A 27,727-nucleotide genomic window follows, 5' to 3' on the forward strand; every position below is an offset into this window, starting at 1 on the left:
AAATTTGTATGGCATATTTAACATATAGTTTGCAAAGATTTATGTTATTTTACTTTAATTTCTAGGTTTAATCCTGAAGTATCAGAATTTGCAACACCTGATATTCTGACTGTGAAGTCACCATTTGAATATTTCACGCAATATATTGACCAAACATTGTTTGATGATCTGGCTTATTATATAAATTTATGTCATGTTACACTAACAGGAAAGTCAATGGACTGTATTGGAGCAGAATTATGAAAGTTTTGGGGGGGTTAGTATGCAGATTGCATTACTAGGGTTCCCTAGATTGAGAATGTGTTGGGAAAGGCGAACACGCTATCCACCGACTGCAGATACAATTAGCAGTGACAGGTTTTACCTGAAAAGATATAATCTGAAACTAGTTAATGACAACACTGTATTAGAGAAAACCAAATGAAGTGACAGTTATTGGAAGGTACGGCCACTCCTTGACAGACTAAGAAATGCATTTCGAAATCAATCCTGACTAACTCATGGATGTATAGATGAGCAGATGATACCGTTTACAGGTCAAGTAAGAACAGGTCAGTATGTTAGGGGTGAACCTCACCCAGTTGGCTTGAAGAACTTTGTGCTAGCTACATCCAATGGTATACCACTTGACTTTTTGCTATACCAAGGAAAGGGTAAAGATATCACGTCTGGAAAAATTCCAGTACCTGACAACCTTCATATTGGAGGGCATGTTGTTCTAAAGCTTTCAGATTCCTTGCCACCTGGGTCATTAATATACATTGACAGATATTTCACATCTGTCCCCTTTTTAGATAGTCTCCTAACTCATGGGCCAATCTTAGCAATTGGAACTATCGTGGCTAATCATCTTCCAAAAACTGTAAATTTCAAGAGAGATTTAGATATGAAAAGGGAGGGCACAGGTTCTTTTGATCAGGTTGTAAGGAGTGATCAAAAAATAGCTGCAATGAAATGGTTTGACAATAAACCTACTTATGTTGCATCTTCTGCTTTTGGTGTTCATCCCACTGTCAAATTCAACATTGGTCAAAGAAAGATAAGGTTTATGTCCGAATTCATAGGCCAAATGTAGTTACCAAATATGACAAATATATGGGTGATGTGGATCTCCTGGAAAGGGTAGTGGGGAAAATATCCAATTAGAAGCAGAACTAACTAATGGACAGTACTTGTGATCCACTACTTCAAAGATTTTGCTGTTGCAGCAGCTTGGCTAGAATATAGGCAAGCAACGTAAAGCAATGAATTTATGAGAAAAGATATGCAATATCAAGCTTGATGTTGCGCAAAATCTTGTTTTCTATGGTGAGCCACAAAATGAACACAGATCATCTCAATGACATTAATTTCCAAACCTAATTAATGTATATAGATTTCAAAAAAGGCAATAAAAGTATTATTACTTAATGCAAGCTTTTTTATAAATAAAACCAGGTTTCAGTTATTCACAAGTGAAAAACAAGCATTTTCTCCGGTTCACTTGTACATTCACATCTACCCCAAGTAATTAATAAGACAAAACACAGATAAAAATTTATTTATATACAGCTGCACTCCACTTTGTATAGATATATCATATACACTAGTACAGACTACTAAATTCCTACTCCTCTATGTACAACAAACTATGCCTACAATCGTCTTCTATCTACACTGGCTTATACTTCCCTGGCAACCACAGCCTCCCTAGTGTCAACCACACACTTTCCCTGCACTGGCTGGTGATATGTATTTCCCTCAACATTCCCAACACAACACACTGAGTGATTCAGTGCAAGGAGCCATATAACCCAGCAAATTACATTGTTTACACACAACTGGTATCATTGTCTCATCCCTTGGGTCTCTCTTAGGTATAAGAAGTGAGTCAACGCCCAACATTATGAAAAACAGGACAGTGGAAATGCAACAAGTCCAGTAACAACAGATATAACAACCCACGGTGCAGGAGTGAGGCATTGGAAGAGCCATTCTTCTAGTTGTCAAAAATGGTAATGGCTCCGACACAAATGGGCGTTGTGTGTTCAGTGAGTTGGCAAGGGCTACAAGAGGCCAGTATGAGGAGAAGTTGGCTGCACCAAGACAGATAATGTGCATATAAACTCCTTTATTACTCCAACAAACTACAGCAGTTACAGATGCATGCTCTCATCTGGTGGCACAGCCTGACGTCGACCTGTGCTACTCTATTTCCGCGGCACGGTCAGGCACTGATCTTGTGGCCCACAGTGGTAGCAAGCAGTGTCACGAGGGCAACAGTAACTGCTGCCCCAGCAGTGCCAACACCTCGCACTGTTGGCGCCCTTTGGCAGTGTCGCGTCAGATGTAGTAGGCCGGCATTGTTATGCCGTGTCCCCACACTCGACAGCTCATACTAGGAGGGAGACAATTCAACCCTCGGCCCATCTGTCAGTGGCAGGACCCTTGGCTCATAGTCCTGTCGGAAGACTGTCAGTGGCCTCACAGCAGCAGCTGGCACACAGTGGATGCCTATTTGAAGCTGAGCTGTAGCAATATGCCCAGCTGGCCAGGTGGCAGCCCTATTATGTGACAAGATAGGTCTTGCTGCTGGTGAGATCATGTACATGGCCAGGCACTGCTTAAAGTCTTGAAATGCTGGTTACTGCCCCAGTGCTTGGTCTGCAGTTGCTAAGCTTGTGGGTGTTGGCAAGCATATGGATTTCGGCATTGTGTCCCAACTTGAGCCTGCAGTACTATGATGATATATAATTGTTCTCAAAAATCCAACAGATTGGAAACCTTAGACTGATCCTGTCCCATTAATTTCTTACTGTGAGATGTAATACTGATATTAAAGTCCTCTCCTATTTTCTAGGTTAAAATGGCAGACACAGTAGACAAAAGTGATAAGTGAGCACTACAAAGTTTGATAAATTTGGTGGATAGTACAGGATAATCCAAGAAAGGGATGAAAGATGACCTATTTACGGAAGTGAGTACCTTGAGAGAATGTTTCAGTGTAATAAAACTGGACGCGATCATGGAAAACACTAAAATAAAGACAACACAATCTCAAAAAGTAGGGTTAGCAACCCCCAGACAGAGGGGAAAGACTGCAGCATTGTGGGACAAGTGGTGCCACTCGTTCACTCGATACAAGAAACTGAGAGCGGCAACCATCACATATCGACACTTAGCAGGACAGCCTGTAACTACAGCAACCAGCCAGCCTCTTGACCATTGATACAATACTAGAGGAAAAATTAAAGAAAAAGTTACGCAGAACATAAGCCTCATGATGAAGGATTTCGTAAACATTGTAAAGATTCTGCAACAGGAAGAAATTGAAAATACAAGACTAAATACACCAAAACCACAACAAAGGCACAACAGCACAGAGAGGGAAACAGAAAATGTGTTTCACACGAATGAAGATGAAACACTCATAACAAGAAATGTGACACGAGATCAAGAAACAGAAATGAATGGAAACAAAGAACAATGGAACAAAGTTATCTGCAGAAGAGAGAGAAGATCAGCTAAGCAACATGAGACATTGATTGGTACTGGACCATGATATGCAAATATACAAGCTGCAGATAAGACAGCCTGGCTCTGCATACGACGGCTGAAACTTGAGACAACATCAGATTCAGTAAAACAATTTCTCAATAAGAAAGGAATCACAGGGATCATAAAATGTGACAAACTACCAAACAACAATAATACGAATTCCTTTTAAGTAGGCATCCTCTTTCACAACTTAGATTTGGCAAAACTGAATTGCAGCAGGAATTATGGTCAGATGCTTTCACAGTCCTGGTTTTTTTCACCAAAACAGAGGGATCTCTCTTTAATAAGACACAAGAACACTGCGAAAAAAAGAAAAGAAAAAAAAGGAGAACGTAGGAGCTGTGGGAACCTTAAAGACCTTCCTGGAAGTTTACTGCACTCATCTACAAGCAATACAAGGTGATTAAATAGGAACATACATTCCTGACAGGACTGATACACATTACAATAATATCAGCATACTTCCAACCGAACAATATGAATGAATGAAATAGGCCAGCTGATCAGAGTACATATGATAAACCATCATACTGCCTTTACTGCAGAATGGATACACAAAACTATAAAACAAAAATAATAGAGGAAAAGTTGTGGGAAGAAGGCTTTATCCTATTAAACAATCCCGACAAACCTACATATATTTACCACAATGACAAAAGCACAACAGACATTGTATTCCTAACAGAACCAACAAGGGGCAATATAATACCTCTCTGGACTGCAAACCACATGCAAGTATCCAAGGAGATAGGCAAAAAGCACACGAAAAGGAGAAACAAGCACTTTCAAGAACAATAGACATTGGGAAAGTGGAAGCAAAATCAGATGACATAGAACAAATTGAAATGCTAATAGACAATGCACACTAGAGGAAGCAACAGAAGCATTACAAGAACTCCTAAGACAAGCCACCAATCCCAGGAACAAAAGAGTAGCAAAATAATGTTTTGACACCTTGTGTTAAAGGCTAAGAAAAGATGTTCTAGAAAGCCTACACCAACTAGAAGATTGCACAGAGAACCCTATATTCCTCATTACTTATGCTGAAAAACGACATAAAAAAACTCAAAAATAAAAAAAAAGAGAGAAGATTTTGGGAAACAGAAGGAAAGAAACTAATGGAAGAAACCTCAAGAGACCCCTATATTGCACTAAACCACCAAAAACAAGCAGAAACGCATTATGTCAATATGAAATAATGGGAGCTGCACTTCAAAAACATACTGTACAAGAAGGGACTAAAAGACTAGTGGGCAAAAATGAGACATTGCCACAAACAACTATGGAATGGGTCCCATTGGCCACAGAAGAGGTCAAAGGTGCCATTAACAGTGCCAAACAACAACAAAAAAGCTGCAGGTCTTGAAAAGTGTATAGTGCATATTTAAATGACGCATCCCAAACACTAAAGGCAATGTGGACAAAACTCTACAATAAGTGCATAGAAACAGCCTCCATTCCAGAACAGCAGAGAAAATCAATAACAAAAGTGCTATATAAAGGGAAAGGAGACCCCAAGAGCCCTAGCAAATACAGAGGCATAGCACTAGGAAACTTACCTTTCAAAATATTAAAAAAATAATAATAATGGAAAGAATAAAGTAAACAAATTATGAACATCTGGGTGAAAGCCAAATGGTATTTCTGAAAGGAAGATCAATTCTGGTCACAACAGAGCTCCTACCAAAGGGCATACGGGAAGTGAAAACAACATATGGACATGAATCATAAGTGGAGTACTGAGATGGAATGAAATAAGGATCTCAGATAACATCTCCCTATCAGAGCCAATACTCCAAACAAACAGAGTACTTCAGGCAGACCCACTGAGTCCTCTGTTCTTTATCTTGACAGCTGAAGAAATTGTAATAATACCACAAAGAGAGGGTGTAGCCTTATATGCATATGCAGATGATATTGTAATAGGCTCAAAGGGCATTGCAAAGCTACAACAAATAACAAACCAATAGACAATGCACAACAATATGGAAGATTGGCGCACTGAACACTGCTTCAAAATAAATGTGGCAAAAAAACAGAAATGATGGTGCTCAGAAGTGGAGGAAGAACACCTGCATCAGCTGAGGTCTTCATATGGGAGAGAAAACAGAAAATCGCACCAGACTTCAAGTATCTAAGGGTCACAATGCAAACAAGTGCAAAATGTTGCAAAAAACATATAACAGATAAAGCAATGCAAGCAATAATGACTATTCATGGAACATAACATATTAGATCCCTCAGACTAGAGACAGCAATAGCATTATCCAGAGCCAAAGTCTCGCCAATACTGACATAGGGCATATAAATCATCAGATCACATCTCACAGTGAAAAATCTAATGATACTAGAAAGAATAAAAGTGATCTATATAAAGAAAGTGATCGGAGTGTCCAAAACAATACAATCCAGGCTTTTATACCTGTTGGCAATGGAATCCTCATCCACTGAAGACCTATGGAAAAACCTGATGCTACTCAACACCAGTGCTTCAGAATGCCTACTAAAAACATTGAAAGAAAAAAGGGAAGACATACCCTCGAGAATTTTACTGCACAGATGCCATGATTGACCAAACATGGACAAAGGAAAACTTTGAGATGAGACGTGTATTCACCAGGACAACAGTCCATGGTTTCCCCATCTAATTTCCAACACATCATATCATGAACCAAACACAGTGTATGAGTGTAAACTGTCATTGAATATGGAAATGTTACCATATAAAACTCTGTCAAAAGGGCATGGTCAATAAGTGACTATGCAAACCACAATACGTACAATTTATAATTTTGTGTAGTATTATAATCTTGTACTCTGAACTATAATAAACGTATTATTATTTGCTTTAATCAAACTAAGCCATGAAGGTTGTGGCTTACGTAACACCATTCAACAGGTTCTCAAGTACTACTGTTCAATTTAGCATCATTACCAGATATTATTAATAAAGGAGATACAGAAGGTCCAGCAAAGAGCACCATGTTTTCATCATGGATGCATATAGAAAGTATGAGAGAAATAGAGAGATGCTCACCAGGCTCCAGTCGCACATGCTGAAATTCCAAAAGTGTACACTGCACTTGTGTCAGGTAAAATATTACATCTTCTCAGGTATATCTTGTGAAATGATCATGATGAAAAAAATCAGAGGAATTAGAGCTGACACAGAGGCTTACTAACATCTGTTATTCCTATCCAACATTCTCAAATGGAATGGGAAAGGAGGGAAATGATAGTGGTACCAGAAGTAACATTTGCCACACACCATATGGTGCCTTACAGAGTTTAAGTCTAGAATATGTGAAGTTAGGTTTTGAGCTTTATTCAGATGCCATTCTGCAAAGTTCCTATATTTCCATATCATTCCATATGGAAGAGAACTCAAAAGTTCAAGTCCCAACTTTTTCTTGTCACTCAGACCAAGATTTATCTTTGAATGCAATTATGATTTATTTATTTATTTATTTAGTTCCTGCTGAGATTTCTCAATGAGGTCAGTTTAAAACTTAGCCAAATAGAGGCCTCAGTTCCCACACATTAAACTTCTGCCTAAATCATTATTTAATTTTGCTGAAAGTCAATTCCCAGTCACTACTGCAACTACAGCATTTTCAAACTTGTTCAGTCTGTGATAAACAGTCTATTTTGCATCCTGGATAGTTTTTATTTTCTCCATTACACCCTCCTTTACTTGCGTTTGTTCCTCTTGCACACTATGCACAGCCTCACCAAGATTATTGACATTCTCCTTCCCTTCTCTGTGGCCTGTAATGTCTCTGTCCTCAAATTATGGAATCAGTCTAATTCTTCAGCCACTGTTAAATGACTCAGATTAATGCACAGGATCAAATATGTATTTTATTGGAGCTTTATTATTACTTCCACAGCCAAATTTGTTACATTACAGAGGTGAATAATAAACAGACTATTTATGTATTGTCTTCAACATCTGCACCGTGACGGAGAGTCTCAAGTGGTATGATCACCTGCACAGCCCGACTAATATTTTTTCCATTAGATGCTTGAAGAATTAAGGACCACACTATTCCATCTCTTCTTGGTCTTCTTTCAATAATGCAGACTATCCATATGTGCCTTAGTTGTGAAATCATTTTGCAGCTTGTGTCTTTGCCTCACCTCTCTTCAAAAGGTCCTTCAGTATACTGGGTTCTGGAATGGCAGTAATGTAGTCAGCCGTTCGTCAGTTAACAAATAGTCTGGCATCAATATTTCCGAGTCCTCCTGTGCAACTGATGGCAGCTTCTGTTTCCATTAAAAAGTTCTAAGAGTTTCTTCATCTTCTAGGAATTTCACCAAAGCCTCTCTTAGGCAAAGTTTCTTTTTCTTTTTTTTTTCCTGTATGCTCTCGCCATTCCCCCCCCCCCCCCCCCCTTCAAGCCATCCTTGGTGCAATGAAATTAATTGAAACACAATGGTAGACAAAATCTAACTGAAACTTCCTGACAGACTATGTGAATTCTAAAATCTAACTAAGCTTTGTGTCCTCAAAGAAATGAGATGGGTCTTGTAGTTCTATACCCACAGCTTGAAATGTTTGTGTGTTGTCAGAATAAATAGTGTTTGGCAGCCCTCTCCTTGGAGAATATCTTCCGAATACCATAAAAAAAATTGTCATTGCTCACATCTGATACAGCCTCAAGATCAAGAGCCCTTGTAGAACACACAAAGAATAAGATGTAATACATCTGTAGCATATTTCAAAGCTTAACAGGAACTAGCCTGGTGAAATGTATGCCAGTTACAGAAAACACCTTGGTGAATTGAATACGATCAGTTGGTAAAGGAGTTTCTATCTTGTATCTCCAGATATTTCTGGCTAATTTGTTAGGAAGTCCAGTGTGTAAGACTGTTTCCCCTTCAAGATCCAAAACACATTACAAAATTCAGATAGCACTACGGCAATGCCTAGATGGTGTACAGGTATGTGCGTCGGTCAAATGTGCAATCTTGTGGACAAATAATGTAATATTCCAAACAGGAAATTCATTTTAAATACGAAAACTTGTGACAGCCTCTGTGAGTTCATGTAACACTCCAGCCACCTTTGAATGTATGATGGACAACTTGATTTGACACCTTAAATGAACAATGTGTTTTGCTGTCTGGATGTCATTGTTATTTTTTCAAATACACCTGAAGAACATCTGAGCCACCTGACAAGCATTTTGGAGTGTTTCCAGACTGCAGACCTCCATCTAGTTAATGGCAGTACAGTCCATCCTGATCCAGAGAAAATAAGAGCAGACACAGATTTTCTTACTCCTTTGCATGTTTGTGATATGAGAAGTTTTCTTGGAATTTGCTCGTAATACCAGTGACAAATAGAGGACTTCTGTACAAAGGTGCATCACTTGCAAGAACTACTGGAGGAAGACATAAAATTTTCATGGAACGTGTTGCAAGAAAAATCTTTCCTCATCCTTAACACATTCGCTGCCACTGTAATTGGCCTTGCGTTGCCACTTAACCACTTATTTTTTTAATAGAATCTCAAACTGTATTGCTAAAAGTAATATAAAATGTTTTTATTTTATAAGTAAAAGATGAAATTTACTCTCATGAATCAAATTTTCTTAGGAGCGCACTAAGGTGTCAGTGCATACCAGGCCACATTCTGTAGCGGGTGGCCATGGACGCGCTAGTGCGTCTCATTTATTTTTCCTGAAAATTGTGACAGTTTAGAGTACTATATTTTTATTTTATACTGAAACATCCTACTGACAAATGACATATTTATTGAACAAAAAATATAGTAGAAACAGCATTCTAAAACAAACAGAAGATCTTGAAGAAACTTCTGAAATATAATGTATGTCAAATCTCAGAAAAGATACAATCAAGAACTTTACCGATTAGACTCAAACAAATAAAATAAATATAAAGTCAACAATAGTACCTACACATAACTGTTGAAAAATTAAAGAACAACAAAATTGCTATCTGCCTTTAGAGGTGGTGAATAACACAACAATTCAAACAATACCGTGCTTTATTTGGGCAATCTAGGAACTCTTAAATCGTGTCTGTTCATTGTCCTCGGCTGGTGCATGATCTGCACTTTTTTCTCAGTGTTTTTGATTTTCCAGTTGATTCTCGTTTTGCCGCAACATGTTGGGGATTTCTGACTGGCCATTCTACCTGCTTTTGTGGAAATATTGCTCTTATAATACAGAGTCTGAATTCTTGGAGGGGCATTTTTGTGCCAGAATATTTATTGTGTAGGGCACGTGCATTTGTCAGCATCATTTCCATAATGTGGATAAAAAGTTTCTTGTACCAGCGTATGGTTTTTTGTTCCGAGAGGTAGTATGATAACATCTGATCATGCCGATCAACTCCAGAGAAATTTATTGTAGGTTACAATGGCCAAGGGCTTCGATGTCTTCTCCTTTCTTTCGTTTTCAACCTCAACCATTTCATTTGTAAATGCATTAGAAATGTAGCAAACCTCCCTCTTATCAAGCCACTTACCTATAATAACTCCTTACACAAATCTGGCAACGGCTTCATCTTTCTGTAATTTTGCCTTCTGTATTTCCTTGGGTGTATCCTTCCTATTCGCCCTCAGAGTTCCCGTACAGTGAGTCTTCTTATCCAAGAGCAACTTAGCCAATGCGAAGCTATTATAGTAATTGTCCATGTACACAGGTGACCAGCATTTAACCTTTCATCCAGTAAATGAAGAACAATTTTTTGGGCATGGCCTCTTCCTCCTAAATCGTCCAGCATGTCAGTGTATACCGTGAATTTTAGGACCATTCCAGTGGGAGTTGTCAAAATATATAGCTTTATGCCATATTCGTGCTTTTTATTTTTGATGTATTGGCAGAAAAGTAATCTTCCATGCCAAAGGATCATTGATTCATCTAGTGACAGTTCCCGTCCAGAGTAGTACACTTGGCACATCCTTTCATTGAAAAAATTGATAACTGGACGTATTTTATACAACCTGTCGGATGATTTTGGTCTGCCCTGTTTTGGATTTTCAGAAAAATGCAATGCACATAGTATTAGAAGAAAACGATTTCGTGAAATACTATCTGTAATTCCTTTCACGTGAAATAAAGGGTCCTTTTTCCAATAGTCCTGCAACTTCCTCATCTTTACATTTCACATGTGCAGGAAAACTCCCAAGAACATGCGACCGAATCGCCGAATCTTTCCGTCAGTACTTGGGGTATGTTCTCAACTGACTCAGTTGTTTTAACCCCCTCCACTGACGGAATGACGCGCTTCCTAATTCCGTATGTATATCACCAATACGGACTTGTAGCTGTCACGCCTTTGCGCTAACTGCTACGTATTTTAACAGTAAATAGCTCAGTCCTAATGGTAAGAGGTGGTAGTGAATTCAAGTTGTTAATATTTGAATACAGCACAGCTGCCACACGCTCAGTTCACTTTTACTCCGCTCCTACCCTCGCCATTGCACAACATTAACTATGTGCTACTTGGACCTTGCTAAGCTATTAAATTCACTTGTGTGTACATTTTGACCGTTACTCGCCAGTATTTACCTAATGATTAAAGTACACTCCTAACCGGACTATTTCCCAAAGAGCTGTGATGATTGAATGGGTTCGATCCACGGCCTACAGTGCCCTACAGTTCACACGGTAACACTGCCTACCTAACCCACTTAACTTGGTAGTGAGCTTATGTATCCAATCATCACTGCTAGCAGCAGTGGATAATCCTATCAGCACGACAAGAGCAGCAGACTTACCGTCTTACTTATAACTACAGTCGCCAGCTCTGAAGGAGCAAAAGAATAAATCAGTTTTTGGCTCGTTTCAAAGTGAAACAGCTTGAGTTGAATTTAAACTTAATTTTTGAATATTACTATTACTGATCATACAAGGTGATTCAACAAAGCAAATACTCTTTCAATTTCTGTGTGTTGGCTTGGCGATTACTACCACGACTATTTATGCAACTTGGGTTAACAAAATTTTATCCTTCAACTTCATGTAATGATTTTGGATATTACTCTTTGAACAATTGATATAGAATTACTTAAGTGACATTACTTAAAAAGTTACTCAGAAAAATTTAAGTTAACTATAAAATGGCGACTCATCCTGGTGTGACCATTGCTCTTTTCAACATTCTTATGCACTAAAGTATTCTACAACAAAAAGAATTGTAAATGAAAGAGACGATGGTGGCCTCAGTCTGATTTCACTATACTATGTTTGAGGTTACTACACTTTACAATGAACAACATGCGTTGTAATTTTACTGATAACTGTATTCTGTCCTCTGTACTTGCATAAAAAGAACAACTGGTATTCTCCTTTTACATTTCTACACTCCTGGAAATTGAAATAAGAACACCGTGAATTCATTGTCCCAGGAAGGGGAAACTTTATTGACACATTCCTGGGGTCAGATACATCACAGACAGAACCACAGGCACATAGACACAGGCAACAGAGCATGCACAATGTCGGCACTAGTACAGTGTATATCCACCTTTCGCAGCAATGCAGGCTGCTATTCTCCCATGGAGACGATCGTAGAGATGCTGGATGTAGTCCTGTGGAACGGCTTGCCATGCCATTTCCACAGGGTGCCTCAGTTGGACCAGCGTTCGTGCTGGACGTGCAGACCGCGTGAGACGACGCTTCATCCAGTCCCAAACATGCTCAATGGGGGACAGATCCGGAGATCTTGCTGGCCAGGGTAGTTGACTTACACCTTCTAGAGCACGTTGGGTGGCACGGGATACATGCGGACGTGCATTGTCCTGTTGGAACAGCAAGTTTCCTTGCCGGTCTAGGAATGGTAGAACGATGGGTTCGATGACGGTTTGGATGTACCGTGCACTATTCAGTGTCCCCTCGACGATCACCAGTGGTGTACGGCCAGTGTAGGAGATCGCTCCCCACACCATGATGCCGGGTGTTGGCCCTGTGTGCCTCGGTCGTATGCAGTCCTGATTGTGGCACTCACCTGCACGGCGCCAAACACGCATACGACCATCATTGGCACCAAGGCAGAAGCGACTCTCATCGCTGAAGACGACACGTCTCCATTCGTCCCTCCATTCACGCCTGTCGCGACACCACTGGAGGCGGGCTGCACGATGTTGGGGCGTGAGCGGAAGACGGCCTAACGGTGTGCGGGACCGTAGCCCAGCTTCATGGAGACGGTTGCGAATGGTCCTCGCCGATACCCCAGGAGCAACAGTGTCCCTAATTTGCTGGGAAGTAGCGGTGTGGTCCCCTACGGCACTGCGTAGGATCCTACGGTCTTGGCGTGCATCCGTGCGTCGCTGCGGTCCGGTCCCTGGTCGACGGGCACGTGCACCTTCCGCCGACCACTGGCGACAACATCGATGTACTGTGGAGACCTCACGCCCCACGTGTTGAGCAATTCGGCGGTACGTCCACCCGGCCTCCCGCATGCCCACTATACGCCCTCGCTCAAAGTCCGTCAACTGCAAATACGGTTCACGTCCACGCTGTCGCGGCATGCTACCAGTGTTAAAGACTGCGATGGAGCTCCGTATGCCACGGCAAACTGGCTGACACTGACAGCGGCGGTGCACAAATGCTGCGCAGCTAGCGCCATTCGACAGCCAACACCGCGGTTCCTGGTGTGTCCGCTGTGCCGTGCGTGTGATCATTGCTTGTACAGCCCTCTCGCAGTGTCCGGAGCAAGTATGGTGGGTCTGACACACCGGTGTCAATGTGTTCTTTTTTCCATTTCCAGGAGTGTATAAAGTTCGAATTAACAATTACAAGCAGTCTTGCCACCGTGCTGGTGGTGAGATGTATGTGGATAACGCAACTCTTCACGCCTCATGCCCTTAATGGCGGCTGGAACTACGAGCCGTAGCACTTGTATAAGCTACTGCACATTCGCCATAAAATCTGGGCGGAGGAACTCTTACAAACAACCCCGGTGGCACAGAGGTGACTTCGATAACCATTCGTCGCGTTTTACTCCACAAACGACGACGGTATTCGCCTCTTCGCCGTTGCACAATCACTTTTGTGTGAGCACAGTTACACACATTCGATCATGTCAACACTACCCAGGCCATTCTATTGTTCAGTCCCTGTGTCTCCAGCTACCACAAGCGACGCTCGTATCACCAAGAGTGGGGGCCTTCCCCTACCACATTTTTATCGAAATCATTTAGTGTTTAAGGAATTTTATATTTATTACCCTGGAGTTCATACCAGTCATAATGATTTACTACTAGCCCTTAACAACATTAAATTATACAGTAATAACTTATAATTAACAAGAAAAAGAATTCATTTGAGTCCGAGAGCTTAGTGCATTGTCTGACATATAGGGTGGTGGTGCCTTTCCGCTAGTTCCTGCCGGTGTCAGCTCGCACTAATTCCCAGTTTCGCCAATAGATGGCATCAGGGTGCGCTCCCTGGCAGTCTCACGCCAGCGCACCTGTTTCCGACGCGCGGGCTCCAAATTACTGGCAGCCTACCATCAATTCAGTTCTGTTACAAACACTAACAATACGCCAACTGTCACATCTTCCCAACAATTTATTCATGATTGTTGTTTGGTTCCCACAGAAAGGAATAATTCAATTGCGTTTCGATTTGTTCCTTCTACAACTTTCAATAGGAATTGGTCCATCAACAAAAGACGAAAATAATCTAAGGGAGTGTTTCCCACTGGTTGAATTAGCAGTCCCTCTTTACCATTCCAACTGGCTTGCTTTCCCATGCAACACTTGTTACCACTCCTGCCCTTTCTCTTTCACTTGGATTCACAGCCATTTCTACTAAAGTAAACTCGGCTCTGTCAAACTCTTCACTGGATTCCCACCCGTCCTCCCCACTGGCCAATTCTGCATCCATTAGTTTTTGTATGTTTATTGTCTCCCGTATTTTATATTTCTTAGGTTCTGAAGGGCCCGCAATTGTTTTCCATTTTCAGCCCCACAACAGAGAAAAACTGTAGGGAAAAGACATGAACCGCACCCATAAGAATTGAAAACCATATGTTCTTAGAGTGCCTGCACAATAAACCACACTGAATGGCTGTGCCCGACTAAACTGTGGTGTCTCGCTACAGCTGAGTCTCTTGCTGCGCAGGTGCGTCCACGGCATACGCACCAGTATCGGCCGCGCGTGCTGGTGCGCCGATGGCAGTGAACGTGTTAAGGAGGTTCTATCACCATCTCCAGTTCTAGCACTTGTAACCTTTGGTTCACCTCGCCCATCAAAATGTGTGCATCAATTTTTAACAGAGGTGGAAAGTACAAAACAGGGAATGTCCTCCTAGAACAAGCCAACTGCAGTGGTAACTGGCAGAATACATGAGACATATTCACAGTTGCGATTGTGAGCAACTATCAGCTGTATAATGAAATGATGACAATGAAAATTTGTGTTGGACTGGGATATGAACCCAGATTTCCCACATATCATGAGCAATCCCCTTACCATTAGGCTATCCGAACGTGATTCACGGCCACAATGGACTCAACATTTGCCTGTAGATCTTCATCTGTTTGTCGTGTAAAGTCACAATGAAAAATTATCCCTTGCACCATTCTGAGATTCTTATGAGCTATAAAAGTCAGTGGGATATCATCCAGTTTGTTACACAAGAAAAGGACCAGCGATTGGGAAAGAGATGATGTTTGAATTAATACTGATCTGCTACTCATTTTATTGAGGTGCCTTCACTGACCTTACTTTCAATTTGTTCTGCATTGAACTCTCATTTTATAGAATGATTCACCACTGTTATGGAACATATCAAGTACTCTGGAGTATACTTTTCACCTTGCTTGTTGAACTGCTTTTTCTACCAGGATGTAGCTAAGACAGGAAATTTCTTGGAATTGTACCTTTCAGCACTGTAACTATCCGATCTTTCAGGTGAGACTGCTTGAGGTATATGACCACCAGCCCAGGATACTTTCGGTATCTTTACTGTGAGTAGTCTGCCTTGGTGCCAGCCGTTTTGAGCAGCAGTTTTTCCCATGGCTGCCAACAAACTACAGCCACAATGTGTATATCACTGTTGCACTGATTCTCCATGTCCCAGATCTACAAACACATGTGCCTAGGCATACATGGGACAGCACATGCACCAACAGTGCAATCTCTGTGTGGTCAGAGAGCCACAGCTGTGCAGGTGCTTGATGTCCCACCACAAAGGGTTGGCTATTGTTTTGGCTTTTGGGCACTTTGAATACAGTACACACACCAAATCAATAATGTGGAACTGAACATCTGGTAGGCCATTTGCCAAGTTGGATGAAATTCCCTACTCTGCCCACACTACTGAAAATTTTTTGATGAAGCTTATACGTTTTTTCTCAGATCACATACTGTAATTTTCTTTAGTAGTTTCACTGCGTGTAAATCACCCTTTAAATTCTTTCTGCTGTTCCTTACAACATTTTACAAGTATTTCCATAGCTGCCCTCTATTTACTTTATTATTCCCATTATACCCCTTTTGTATATTGCCTCTCATTCCTTACAGCTACATGTAACTGGTGGTTCCTGGAACAATGACCAGTCCCTGTTTAACAATGTGTTTGTTACAAATCTGAATGTCATCTATTGCACAACACGCACACACATTTACACACAAGTAAGGAGGAAGGATTTAGGTTTAATGTTTCATCATATTAATGATGACAACATCCCCTTCATATTTTTCTATTGGTGATCAGAAGCATTCAACACTAATGCATTCTACTAGAATTTTCTACAGGTTTTCACAATTAGACACTGAATAAAAAGTATTAAAATTATGAATACATAAAATGGAAAATAATATTATTACATGATTATATATCTGTATAAATTCTAAGCTGGGCTGAAACAGCACAGTAAGTATATATTTAATTTATACAAAGATCGATGTATGCTTGAAAGAAGATTGCATAAGCTGCACACCTTCCCGGCTGCTGAATTTATTTTATCTACAAGCTGTTTGTAAGAGGTAATAAAAACAAGTAAGAAAGATAAGATGCATGCATATATTTCACTCACATTTTAGTCATATTTGTCAAACTTACAGACACTGTCATTTGTTAATCTAAAAAAGCTGCTGCACAACAATTGTACTTTCTGTCTCACAGACTATATACATGCAAAACAAGATTTCAGCAGTCCAAGGTACATCCACTGTTTATATACATATGAACAATTTTTTGCACAGAACAAGTTGGTTTCCAAGTTCTGCATTTCAACACTATGATGAGAGGTACAATAAATATACTTTAAGAGGAGATTACTTTCTTTCAGATCTTGTCAAAAAAATTCAGTCAGAGCAATGGTCCTTATCCTACTTTTGGCATGTAAAACAAAATTGTAATAGGTATAACCAAGGAATGTTTCTGTCAATTTCCACATAGTATTTAGCACAACTGTACCAATCTATGTATTAAGTGCTGACTCATAAATGTCTAATCGTTGTCGATGCAGTTCTGATTCAATCAAATTGCGTGTCTCTTGTTTCTTCTTTTTCTTTTGTGTTGTTTCTGGGGAGTCTGGGCTGGCTAGTTCTCTTTCCACATTATAATAGACAATTGTAGAATCTTGTTCCTTTATTGCTAATGTTATGCTGAAAACAACAGTAAATTTCTATAAGTGGTTCTTATTATTTATGAGTCTTTACAGCTAATCGGGGGTCAGACTTTAATGATACCACAGGATTCATCCTCTAACCCACAAAATTTTTCCAACATATTTAGAAGCAATACCATAAAAATAATATTATAAGTTGTAGAGATAAAATATGTTGTGTCAACAAAACTTTCCTATGTAATATGTGAACATAGAATTCTATCAACAAATTTGTAACAGAAGTTGACAAAATGTGGACAAGCAACTCTTGAGTGCTAGGCATGGAATTAGATAATTGGGTATCACTACTAATTTTACTTACAAAAATTAAACATATAGGCACTTCTTGCACTCTGACGGACAGGTCATGCAGAGACCTATTTGAAGTAATTTCACATCATACCAAATTAGGTATGCCAAATTCCTTAAGGAAATCAACAATTTCAGTGATAACGACTACATCAAGCACAAACTTTTTAAAAATAGAGGTCTCATTTCTGGCCTACGAGAAGATAATTAAATTATGGATTGGTATATTGTACAGAACTTAGGAATAAAGGTGTATATAATATTGTTTGAGATGGCTTTATAGGCTTGTACAGTTTGCTATTCAGCATGAATGAATTCACTGTTAATTTTTTTTAACAGGATGTTGAGTCTGATCTCGTATGGTATGTACTTCTATCTGATGGGGTGAGAAAAAAAATAAACAACTGCATGTCTGAATAAAAATGAAGCATGTCCATATCCCAACTTCTGAGAAACATAGACTTATGTACTTTTTAAAAATGGATGGAAAGGGCAAATTGCTACTCAAAGGCAGCTACTCAAACTTGGAAAAAAAAATTCCCTGAATATTCCAGGTGTGAGGAGGAAGATGGTGTCCAGAATCTCCTGATACATCAAAGGTATATTTCCTTTCCTCTCAGCTGAGTTCTAAACTAGCCATAACCAGTAGTTTCACTGCTATTTTTAAACATCAATAATTTATATGGAATAATATTCATATAATTAACACACTTTGAGATACAAAGTATTAGTGATTTAATAAACTCAATAAAATTCAATTTCAATGATAGGTTAAAACTGCAGAATTCCCAGAGATTTTGTGAAATTCCTGAAATTCCCTGACTCTACTTAAATCCCTAAGAATCACAACCCCGTACTCACCACACAGAGGCATTAAGGTGCTGACAATGAAAACAAATTCTAATTCAAGGGCCCAGCACAATCAACAGTCTGTAATCCTCACAAGTAATCTACATAGCACACAAGTAAGGCTGACTGGAAGTTGGGTCCTGTCCTGTCATAAGCATCAGGATAATGATACTATAGCATCAATGCAAAGGAAATTCACCTCTGAGCCAGATATGATTAAGAAGGTGGAGAAGGTACTATCTGTGATCTGCCTGTGGGTGTTGGATCATTTGATTATGGATCAAGGGACAACCTAGAGTTGTGTTGGGGGACAAGTCATGGGCACGAAGGACACGCAGGACTTTGTGTGCTCTTCCAAGAAGGCGATGTATGTTTCCTAGCATTCATTCTTTCAATGTTTAAGTTATAAACAGGCCCTTGTGCACAACTGTTCAATGATTTTCTGGGGCATCGTTTGAATAATTGAATAGCTCACTTGTTAGTCTCTGTTTATTACCGCGGTTTCCTTAGTCCACTAAAGGACCAGCCAATGGTGACAAGGCCCATTGGATAATGGGATCACTACATCACTAGCATTGGTAAATGCAGTTGTTACAACTATAAAAACATCGTCAACAGGTATAGACCGGAGGACAAGAAAGTGACATTTGAAGTGTGGGTCTGGCAGTTTATCCTCTGGAATGCCTGTTAGTTTGGTGGTAGATGCAATGAGAGCGGCAGGACAACTGAGAAGTGGTCCGTGTCACAGAGTTACATACACCCAAAGGTAATAAGGTGACTAACTTTGGTGCGCAACTAGTAAGATCAGTGGCCAAGAAGAACCATTTGCTGCACTGAAATGCAACTGTTCGATGAGGAGACCTATATATGAGATTGTCTGGAATAACTGTGCAGATCCCTTTGTACATTGTCTCAGTGTGGTCACATTTCCTATAGAAAGCTTGGTACTGGTAGGACTTCAGCAGTTACCACAAATATAGGTTTCTTGCATGACAATATAGATTGCAAGACAGAATGAAAACACTAGTTTTAGTTAAAAAATATAGTACTCTTTATAATTCCACTCAGGTGGGGGTAGAGGGATGACGAGGCTGGAGTAGCGAATCATGCCCCAAAGTCCCCATTCACCATCAATTTCACTGTTAAAATGTCCAGCAACATAGGTTCCGACATCACCAGAATCACCTTCATCTTTAACTCTCTTGTTGACATGTCTTTTGAAACTTTTGAGGTTTTCAAAGGCAGTGAAGATTTGTCTAATTTAAGATTGGAAATGGAAGAATGGCAGCTCTACAGCTCATAGCCTTAAATTACTTCGGCCGCAGACCAGCACTGGGCTACGAGTCTGCATGGCTCATGCTGTTCCAGCTGAGGACTGGGAGTCAATCCCCAATGTTGTAAGAAAATGGATGATAGAAAGGTTGCCTCTGTCTCAGATAGATGTGGTTTTGTAGCATGTGATTACAGGTAGATGTCAACTGTATGGGTAGCAAAGTTTTCCCATGGTGGTTGTGAAACCACTCACCATAATAACAAGTTGATGTTCGTACTTCTTTTTACCGATGAAGTATGATAATCAATAAAAGGATTTGTATTTTTTAATTGTCCATTCGTTCTTGCAAATGGGACACACTGGTGAATGGGTAGGATGCCTGTCCTGACACGTTGGCACAAACTGTCAAGTTTACTCATGCTCAGTATGACCACAATTGCCACAGGAGGGTTTATTGGGACAATGAGATACACACATACAAAACAAAGGCAATCCGCACAGGTGATGGTAGGTAAAGCTTGATGACACAGTGGTAAACCATATTCTTCACCTTTTATGGAAGTGTTGTCCTGTTGAATGCTAGAGTAAATGCTCCCACATCAACTCTATTATTCTTCGGCCTCTTCTGGATATGGCAAACCAACTGTACCCCTGGCCATTCTGGGTTGGCACACTGTGCTTCATATGATTTTTGTATCAAGTCTGGGTGAAAAATAAGGCCTTGTTTTTTATTTAAATGTATTTGGGAAGTGAAAGAAACTGGAATGTCATCCAAAGTACATGAAAGTATGGTTTAAGACCGAACAGAGTCGGTCGTAGAAATGACTCGCCATATGCTCTTCTGCACACTAGGTAGTGTAGTGAGTAAGGCTCTCGATATTGATGCCCTGTTGCTCCTCCTCCCATGGCACAGCGAAGTGTGGAAACACTTTCGGGTTGTACTGTTGGGCATCACAGTGAGAGTTCTAATCTGAAGAAACTGCCTGGCTCCTGCAACTGCCAGTTTGAGAGAGAGTCACTTCATGGCAGGATGTCCATCCTGGCGTCATCCATTTGAACTAGGGCTCTCTCCACAGCTGCCCCCCAGCCATGGCAACGGTCATGGTGAGTGTTGCTCAAAGTCCCAGTGCCCCAACAGGGATGGGCACCTTCTTCTTGGTAAATGTGGAGGGTTTGTGGCTCAGAAAGTAGTAGTGTGAACCCTGCAAAATCTGGGTAGGAAGTAAAAGAAGTTAAGAAATGTAACAGTCACAAGCATGTGACATGGTAAGACCTTGGTGAGAGCCAGGTTGTCATCATAAGAGTGGAGTTAGTTAGTTACGTGTTCGATTGATCAATAGCACGGAAAAACCGTTATGATGTGGAACATGTCTAATGCACAAGAAATGTGCACAGGAAACAAGTTACAGTGCTATACCTAAATATTTCTATTATCTATCCCATTCCCTTAAGTGAAACAAAATGCATATATTATATATCCAGTTTTATTTACTCGTATTCAAGAATTCATCTATGGTATAGAAGGAGTTGTCAAGCAGGTATGATTTCAATTCGTTTTTGAAACTATTACTGCTGTCTGTCAGACATTTTATTTCATCTGGTAATTTATCAAAAAGTTTTGTAGCAGCATATTTTACCCCTTTCTGTGCCAACGATAGGTTAAGTAAAGGATAGTGCAGGTCTTTCTTTTTTCTGGTATTGTAATCACGAATGTCGCTGTTGATTTTAAACTGGTCCATGTTGTTGAGAAAAAATTTCATTACTGAGTAAAAGTACTGTGAAGCAGTTGTAAGAATTCCTAACCTTTTTAAACAGATGTCTACAAGATGTGCGACTATGAACCCCACACATTATTCTAACTACTTTCTTTTGAGTAGTGAATACCTTTTGCCTAAGTGTTGAGTTGCCCCAGAATATTATTCCGTATGACATCAGAGAGTGGAAGTATGCAAAGTATGTTAGCTTACTAATTTCTACATCCTCAAAATTGGCAATTATTCTGATTGCAATAGCTGCTAAACCTAGTCGCTTTAGGAGATACAAAATATGAATTTTCCAATTAAGATTCTCATCTATACGTACACCCAAAAACTTAGTATGCTCTACCCTGGCTGCTGACTTCTTTTGATGTGTTATGTTTATTGAAGGAATTATACTTTTTGCAGCAGAAAATTGGATGTACTGTGTTTTTTCAAAGTTCAGAGCAAGCCCATTTGCAGAAAACCAATTAATAACTTTTCCAAAGACCTTATTTGTATCATTTTTATCGGACTTTCTTTTACTGAATTAATAATTATGCTTGAATCACCAGCAAACAGTGTCAGTTCAGCATCTTGTTTCACATAAGAAGGGAGGGCATTCACATATATCAAGAACAGGAGGGGGCCCATGATCGAACCTTGTGGAACACCTAATGTAATTTCACCCCAGTTAGATGAAGTGGCAAACTCGTTTGAATCACTTGAAGCATATAAAGAGACTTTTTGCTTCCTGTTCTGTAGATATGACTTAAACCACTCATATGCTGTTTCATTTACACCACAGAATTGTAAATTCTCTAACATAATGTCATGGTTCACATAATCAAATGCTTCGGATAAGTCACAGAATATTCCTACTGGTGACATTTTACTATTTAAAGACTCTATTATGTGGACAGTGAAATTCTATACTGCTGTCTCAGTGGAACAGCATTTCTGAAATCGTAACTGTGATTTACTAAGTATCCCATTACTGTTGAGATGGCTAACCACTCGAGTACATTACTTTCTCAAAGATTTTTGAAAATTCTGTAAGCAAGGATACTGGCTGGTAATTATTGACATCTGTAGTTTCCCCCTTTTTGTAGAGAGGCCTGACAATGGCATGTTTTAACCTGTCTGGAAAAATACCCTGGATCAGTGATGCGTTACATATGTGACTCAAAACATCAGCTGTAATTGCTCCACATTGTTTTAATAACTTCTTAGAGAAGTCATATACTCCAAAAGAACATTTATTTTTCAAAGATTTAATAATTTTCTGTATTTCACAAGAGGTTGTTAGATGAAACTTAATCTGACTAAAATTTTTCAAAACTGACTCTTCCACGTACTGCCTGGCTTTTTCGTGTGAACTTATCTCACCAATTTTTTCTCCTACACTTAAGAAGTAATTGTTAAATACAATGGCTACCTGTGTACTGTTGGTTAAGATGGTTTCATTCTCTTTAACAGTAATACTACCTACACCAGTGGTTACTTTCCCTGTCTCCCTTCTAACAACATTCCATATTGGTTTGATTTTATCGCTGGAGTTGTTAATTTCTTCTCTAACATACATATTTCTTGATTTCCTTGATTCCCTGGATAGACAGACAAATTTCTTCTCTCACATACATATTTCTTGATTTCCTTGATTCTCTGGACACACACACACACACACACACACACACACACACACACACACACACACACACACACAGAGAGAGAGAGAGAGAGAGAGAGAGAGAGAGAGAGAGAGAGTAGAATAGAAGTACGTAAGAATAGCAGTACAGAAAAGAAGGAGAAAGTGACATATATTCGTGGAAATTAAGTGATTGATATTCAGTCTTTCATAAATTTTTATTTTTTAAGGCACAATCACATGATCATTTCACAATGTCTTAACTGGTTTTCAACAGGTGGGAGGTCATCTTCAGACTACAGGCACATGCTGCAAATGGTGTCTATTGTGTTAACAGTATTGTTGACAACACAATGGAAACTGCTTGCTGCATGTGACATTAGTTTCTAGACGGCCAGTGGCTGGTCAAAACCACCAGTGTGTCCAATGACACAACGATGTGCCAGCATACTGATGCAAGTGGTCCTCTTTATGGTGTCTAGCCCTCTTGCTCAGGCTCATGCCATTATACATCTCTTCTCTTCTCAACCTTCTTCTCTCTGCTGCTGCACTTGGAACTAAATTCTTTATAGTTCATTTCAGATAAATTCTGTTAGTCTCTGACTCAAAACATCTACAGAAGTCCAACTGTAACAATTAAACAGCTAAAACAAGATGCCCAGATACAGTTAAATTCTTTCTACAGTTTACAAGGTTTCAGTCACTAGCTCTCCTTGATAACTAACACTAGACCCATTAAGTACCAGTATAGCTGAGATGTGTTGCCACACTTCACCTTTTGTTCATTTTGTACATGCCTGATTGCACATTGATCAACTTTCTTTGCTGCTCCTTGCAGCATTCGTCATGTTGTCTCACTGAGGTGTCCACAACAATCTTCCAGTCTGACATGGCAACTTACAAGACTGCCATACCGACTCACAACTCTTGACTGATTACTGATCACTAGAGACCTTAAAATATGCATACATACGTGCATGAAAAATGCTTAAAAATGGATGAAAAGAGTCAAAATAAGAAAGATCCAATAATAAAAAAACATGGTAGTTACTGCATCCATTATATCTCAGAGTCAAACCTGTGCATATCAATTACGAGGAAAAGCGCCGGCCACATGAAAAATCGTTACATTTAGAATGCTGATATCATTCTCTGAATACTTTCTGGTACAGGTTAGGAAGGAGTTCTTTCAGGGATTATTTTCTAAAAATTTGGAAAATGGGGACACACACTGTGTTTCAAGAAGTGTTTCTTCTTTGCTATTGTTGTCAGCAACAAGTGAAAGCGATGCAAGTGAGTCACACTGAAACAATCAGTATGTACAAGACCAACTTCGAGACATATTGCATGCCGAAGGGCATGCTCGTAATATTTTATTTAAGAAAAATCAATCATGAATTTTTTTGACAGCATTAACTTTTAATTGATACTATTGGACCAAAGCATCATTTACAATTTATTTCACATGTTTCCACTTTTGTAAACATAAACGACCAAGTTCTCTTCCAAATGTTTCGTATTGTATTAGATTGTATTGTATGTTAACCGGGGGCCTAGAAATGGCGGAGAGGCTCGCCGCAGCCGCAGTTGTCCACAACCCTACAACGGCTACCGCAGTCCACTTCACCCCTCCGCCGCCAGATCGGCCCCCAGTGGACCCCCCGTCCTAGGGAATGTCTCACACCAGACGAGTGTAACCCCTTTGTTTGCATGGTAGAGTAATGGTGGTGTATGCGTACGTGGAGAACTTGTTTGCGCAGCAATCACCGACATAGTATAGCTGAGGCGGAATAAGGGGAACCAGCCCACATTCGCCGTGGCAGATGGAAAACCGCCTATAAACCATCCACAGACTGGCCGGCTCACCGGACCTCGAAACAAGTCCGCCGGGCGGATTCGTGCCGGGGACCAGGCTCTCCTTCCCACTCCGAAAAGCCGTGCGTTAGACCACACGGCCAACCGAGCAGGCCGAAATGTTTCATAGCAAGATTGTATCTTCGATCACTCAAAACATTTTTGTAAGCAGAAAAGGACCATTTTACATCAACTGAGATAATTGGGCAGTATTTGAATCTGGGTGCTATGTTAGCACCTATCATTTCTAGTAAAAGTTCACCCATCCCATTAATGAAACTATCAATTTCGCACATGGTTTCAAAGCCTGAGTTATTATTTAAAATGTTTTCAAACTTTCCTTCATGTTTTATTGGGAATGCCTCCGGCAATGAGTTCACTAGAATAATTCAACACCAAACCTTGAGTTTCTGGCTTTTTGATACTCACAGTTATATGGGAAACATTAGTGCTAATCACAGCTATGTCTTTTTTAATAACAGAATCATTAAAAGCTTCCTTGCACTGGAAAACTGCCACGGCCTCTGCACTATCGAAGCCATTTACTACCCCTGTAATGGCCTTGAAATGTTCGCTGTAAAACGACACAGCTTTGATCCACATACCCCAATGAGTTACCACTGGTTCGGGAGGTAAAGGCACAATTGGTAGTTTTTCTTTGTAGGTCTTCATGTGAGCAGGAGCCTTTAGAAACACTTTCTTTGTGGATGAAATCAGTTTATTTACATTCACAAATGTGGAACGTACTTCTTCAGCAAAGTGATGTGCTCCATAAGCAAAGCACATCACATGAATCAAATTGGGATAAAATACTCAGAGGGCTTTTCCTGCTTTGATCATATAGAGAGCAGCATCGGAAATAAATATAAACACCCTTTCATTTGCAGAATATTCTGGAAATATTTTTCTACTACCTTCATTCACAAATCTGGTGCTCATATAATGATTTACGTTTTCAAGTTCTTTAGGGGCTGCAGAATAGGAAGAAGAAGGCTCTTCTTTTAAAGCACTAACAATTAAATTTACAACTGAACAACCACAAGTGTCTGTAATTTCATCAACTGAAATCCAGATAATGCTGTCCTTTAGATCATTGCATATTTCTTCCAGAACATTTACGTAAACTGTTGGTATGTAATTTTTACACAATGTTGATTCATCTGGTATATTTTGATTTAAGCAATATTTGTGCAGGAAGCCTTTGAGAATAGGGTTTGTGAGTTTGTGAAGAGGAATATTGCTTGCAATGAATTCTTCACATAGATCTGTGGCAAAACAGACTTTTTTGGTTACCTTTGGACAAATCCCTGCTGCTGCAACTTGCTGTTGTCAGGAGTTGTTGTCATGGTCCTTTCTTCTGCATTCCTGTGATATGAAGACTGGTCTTGATATACTGGTTTATTTGAAACTTTTTTTGAACAAAACGTTTTTCTCACAAACTCGACAATATAAAACAATTCCCTCACATGTAAATGATCCAGGATGGTCAGCTATCCACAACATGACATTTCTTTTTTTTTGGCGGCATTGTGCACAACACGTTACGCACTACACATTTTAAATATGATCAACTGTGTACAAGTAAACAGAAAGCTAAACTGAAACAATGGACATGCAACTAAATGCTTGTGTAGTTTAACATAACTGTTGCCAACGCATACGGTATGACAGTGGAGGGGATTAACCAGGGGGCGTGAGCACAGGGGCATTGACTCTGTCTTCCTGTTCCTGTTCCTCTTCTGTAATGATTTCGCTAGGCAGTGGCCTCTCAGTTTGCAACTGCACGCAGTTCTACGTTGGGGTCAGTCTGTGAGATATCAAAACTAGATCGAGCTAGAGACTGCCCATCTAAATTTTTGAAATATTGTAAACATACAGAGAAAATACGCATTGTCACTAGTTTTTAGTTAAAATATGCAATAACTGGTGAAAAGGAGCCGCATATGCAACATGCCAATGCATATAATCCAGTCTCTACTGATGACTGAACAAATGAGCTTCAGAGGTCCAAGTATTTATGCTGGTTAGCTAATGTCTATACTGTTATCAAGCTGTGGCAATGCATGAATTTGGCCACGTTTTCAATGCTTGTCAGCACTCTATACTACATTGTGGTGTCCCAACTGTGGCTTCGCATCTTTGCTCTCTGCTTGAGTGTTGTGTAGCAATGGCCCTGTCGCGTTCCTTGCTATTTGCAGTATCTGTTCTCCTGCCTGGTTTACACTATGATTGAAACACTACGCTTGGTTGGTTGGTTGGTTAGTTGGGGTTAAAGGGACCAAAAAGTAAGGTCATCAGTCCCTTGCTTCAAATGTGGTCCATTCAGATAGTGTGACATCTCAGAGAAGTCAGAATGATAAAAGGGAAAAGGCTAAAAAACGTAAAAGTGCAGTCATGTCGTCAATGGTAAAACCAAAATGAGGTAAGTCAGCAAGAGATCGACCCCAACGCTATGCTAGAGGCAGAAAATATCCCACCTCTGAAGCAGTAGAGGCAAGACCACCTGCGACTTAAAAGCGTGCAACCGCTAGAAAGTAGAAGTGCATATGGGAAAAGGAGACTAAACAATCCTAAAAAGTGACAAAAACAGAGTAAAAGGGGAAGAAAAGAGGATCTCGGCCATGGAGGGGAGTCGGGAATCTCCAAACACAGCTTACAATGGGAGATACACCAAAGCTCTCTGTCCTGCCCCATCACCAGAGTGAGAGTAAAAACCTTAAAACTGAGAATAAAAACCAGGAAACTGAGAACCAGTTCAACCAACCAGGAACCGTCAGCCAAAATCAAAGGTAAAGTGAGGGGGAATCTGTACTTAGCACGCAGAGCCAAAAGAAGGGGGCAGTCAACCAAAATGTGGGCTACTGACTGGAAAGCTCCACAACCACAAAGTGGGGATGGCTCATCAAGAAAAGAAAACCATGGGTCAG

General features: G+C 40.0%; 2 protein-coding genes across 3 annotated transcripts in view; one reads left to right on the plus strand and one right to left on the minus strand.

Moving 5' to 3' along the window:
- The first annotated feature begins 520 nt into the window (after positions 1 to 520).
- LOC126482012 (piggyBac transposable element-derived protein 3-like) lies at positions 521 to 1,075 on the plus strand. The gene has a single exon (XM_050105980.1). The coding sequence runs from the start codon at positions 521 to 523 to the stop codon at positions 1,073 to 1,075; it is 555 nt and encodes a 184-aa protein (XP_049961937.1).
- A 15,453-nt stretch (positions 1,076 to 16,528) lies between these two features.
- The window catches only part of LOC126480762 (uncharacterized), a 35,082-nt gene continuing 23,883 nt past the window's right edge, over positions 16,529 to 27,727 (minus strand). The window contains exons 4-5 of one of the 2 annotated variants that reach the window (XM_050104051.1): positions 26,094 to 26,165; positions 16,529 to 17,129 (exon numbers count right to left, since the gene is read on the minus strand). In XM_050104051.1, the coding sequence (XP_049960008.1) occupies positions 16,943 to 17,129; positions 26,094 to 26,165 (259 nt within the window). In that variant the 3' untranslated portion in view covers positions 16,529 to 16,942. The remainder of the gene's footprint in view (positions 17,130 to 26,093; positions 26,166 to 27,727) is intronic. The other variant, XM_050104052.1, reaches the window with a different exon arrangement.

This window comes from Schistocerca serialis, chromosome 5 (genome assembly GCF_023864345.2).
Source record: "Schistocerca serialis cubense isolate TAMUIC-IGC-003099 chromosome 5, iqSchSeri2.2, whole genome shotgun sequence".
Lineage (NCBI taxonomy): Eukaryota > Metazoa > Arthropoda > Insecta > Orthoptera > Acrididae > Schistocerca > Schistocerca serialis.

Bases quoted from the DNA above. Each gene is read 5' to 3' on its own strand.
- LOC126482012 (XM_050105980.1), top strand. From the start codon at position 521: ATGATACCGTTTACAGGTCAAGTAAGAACAGGTCAGTATGTTAGGGGT.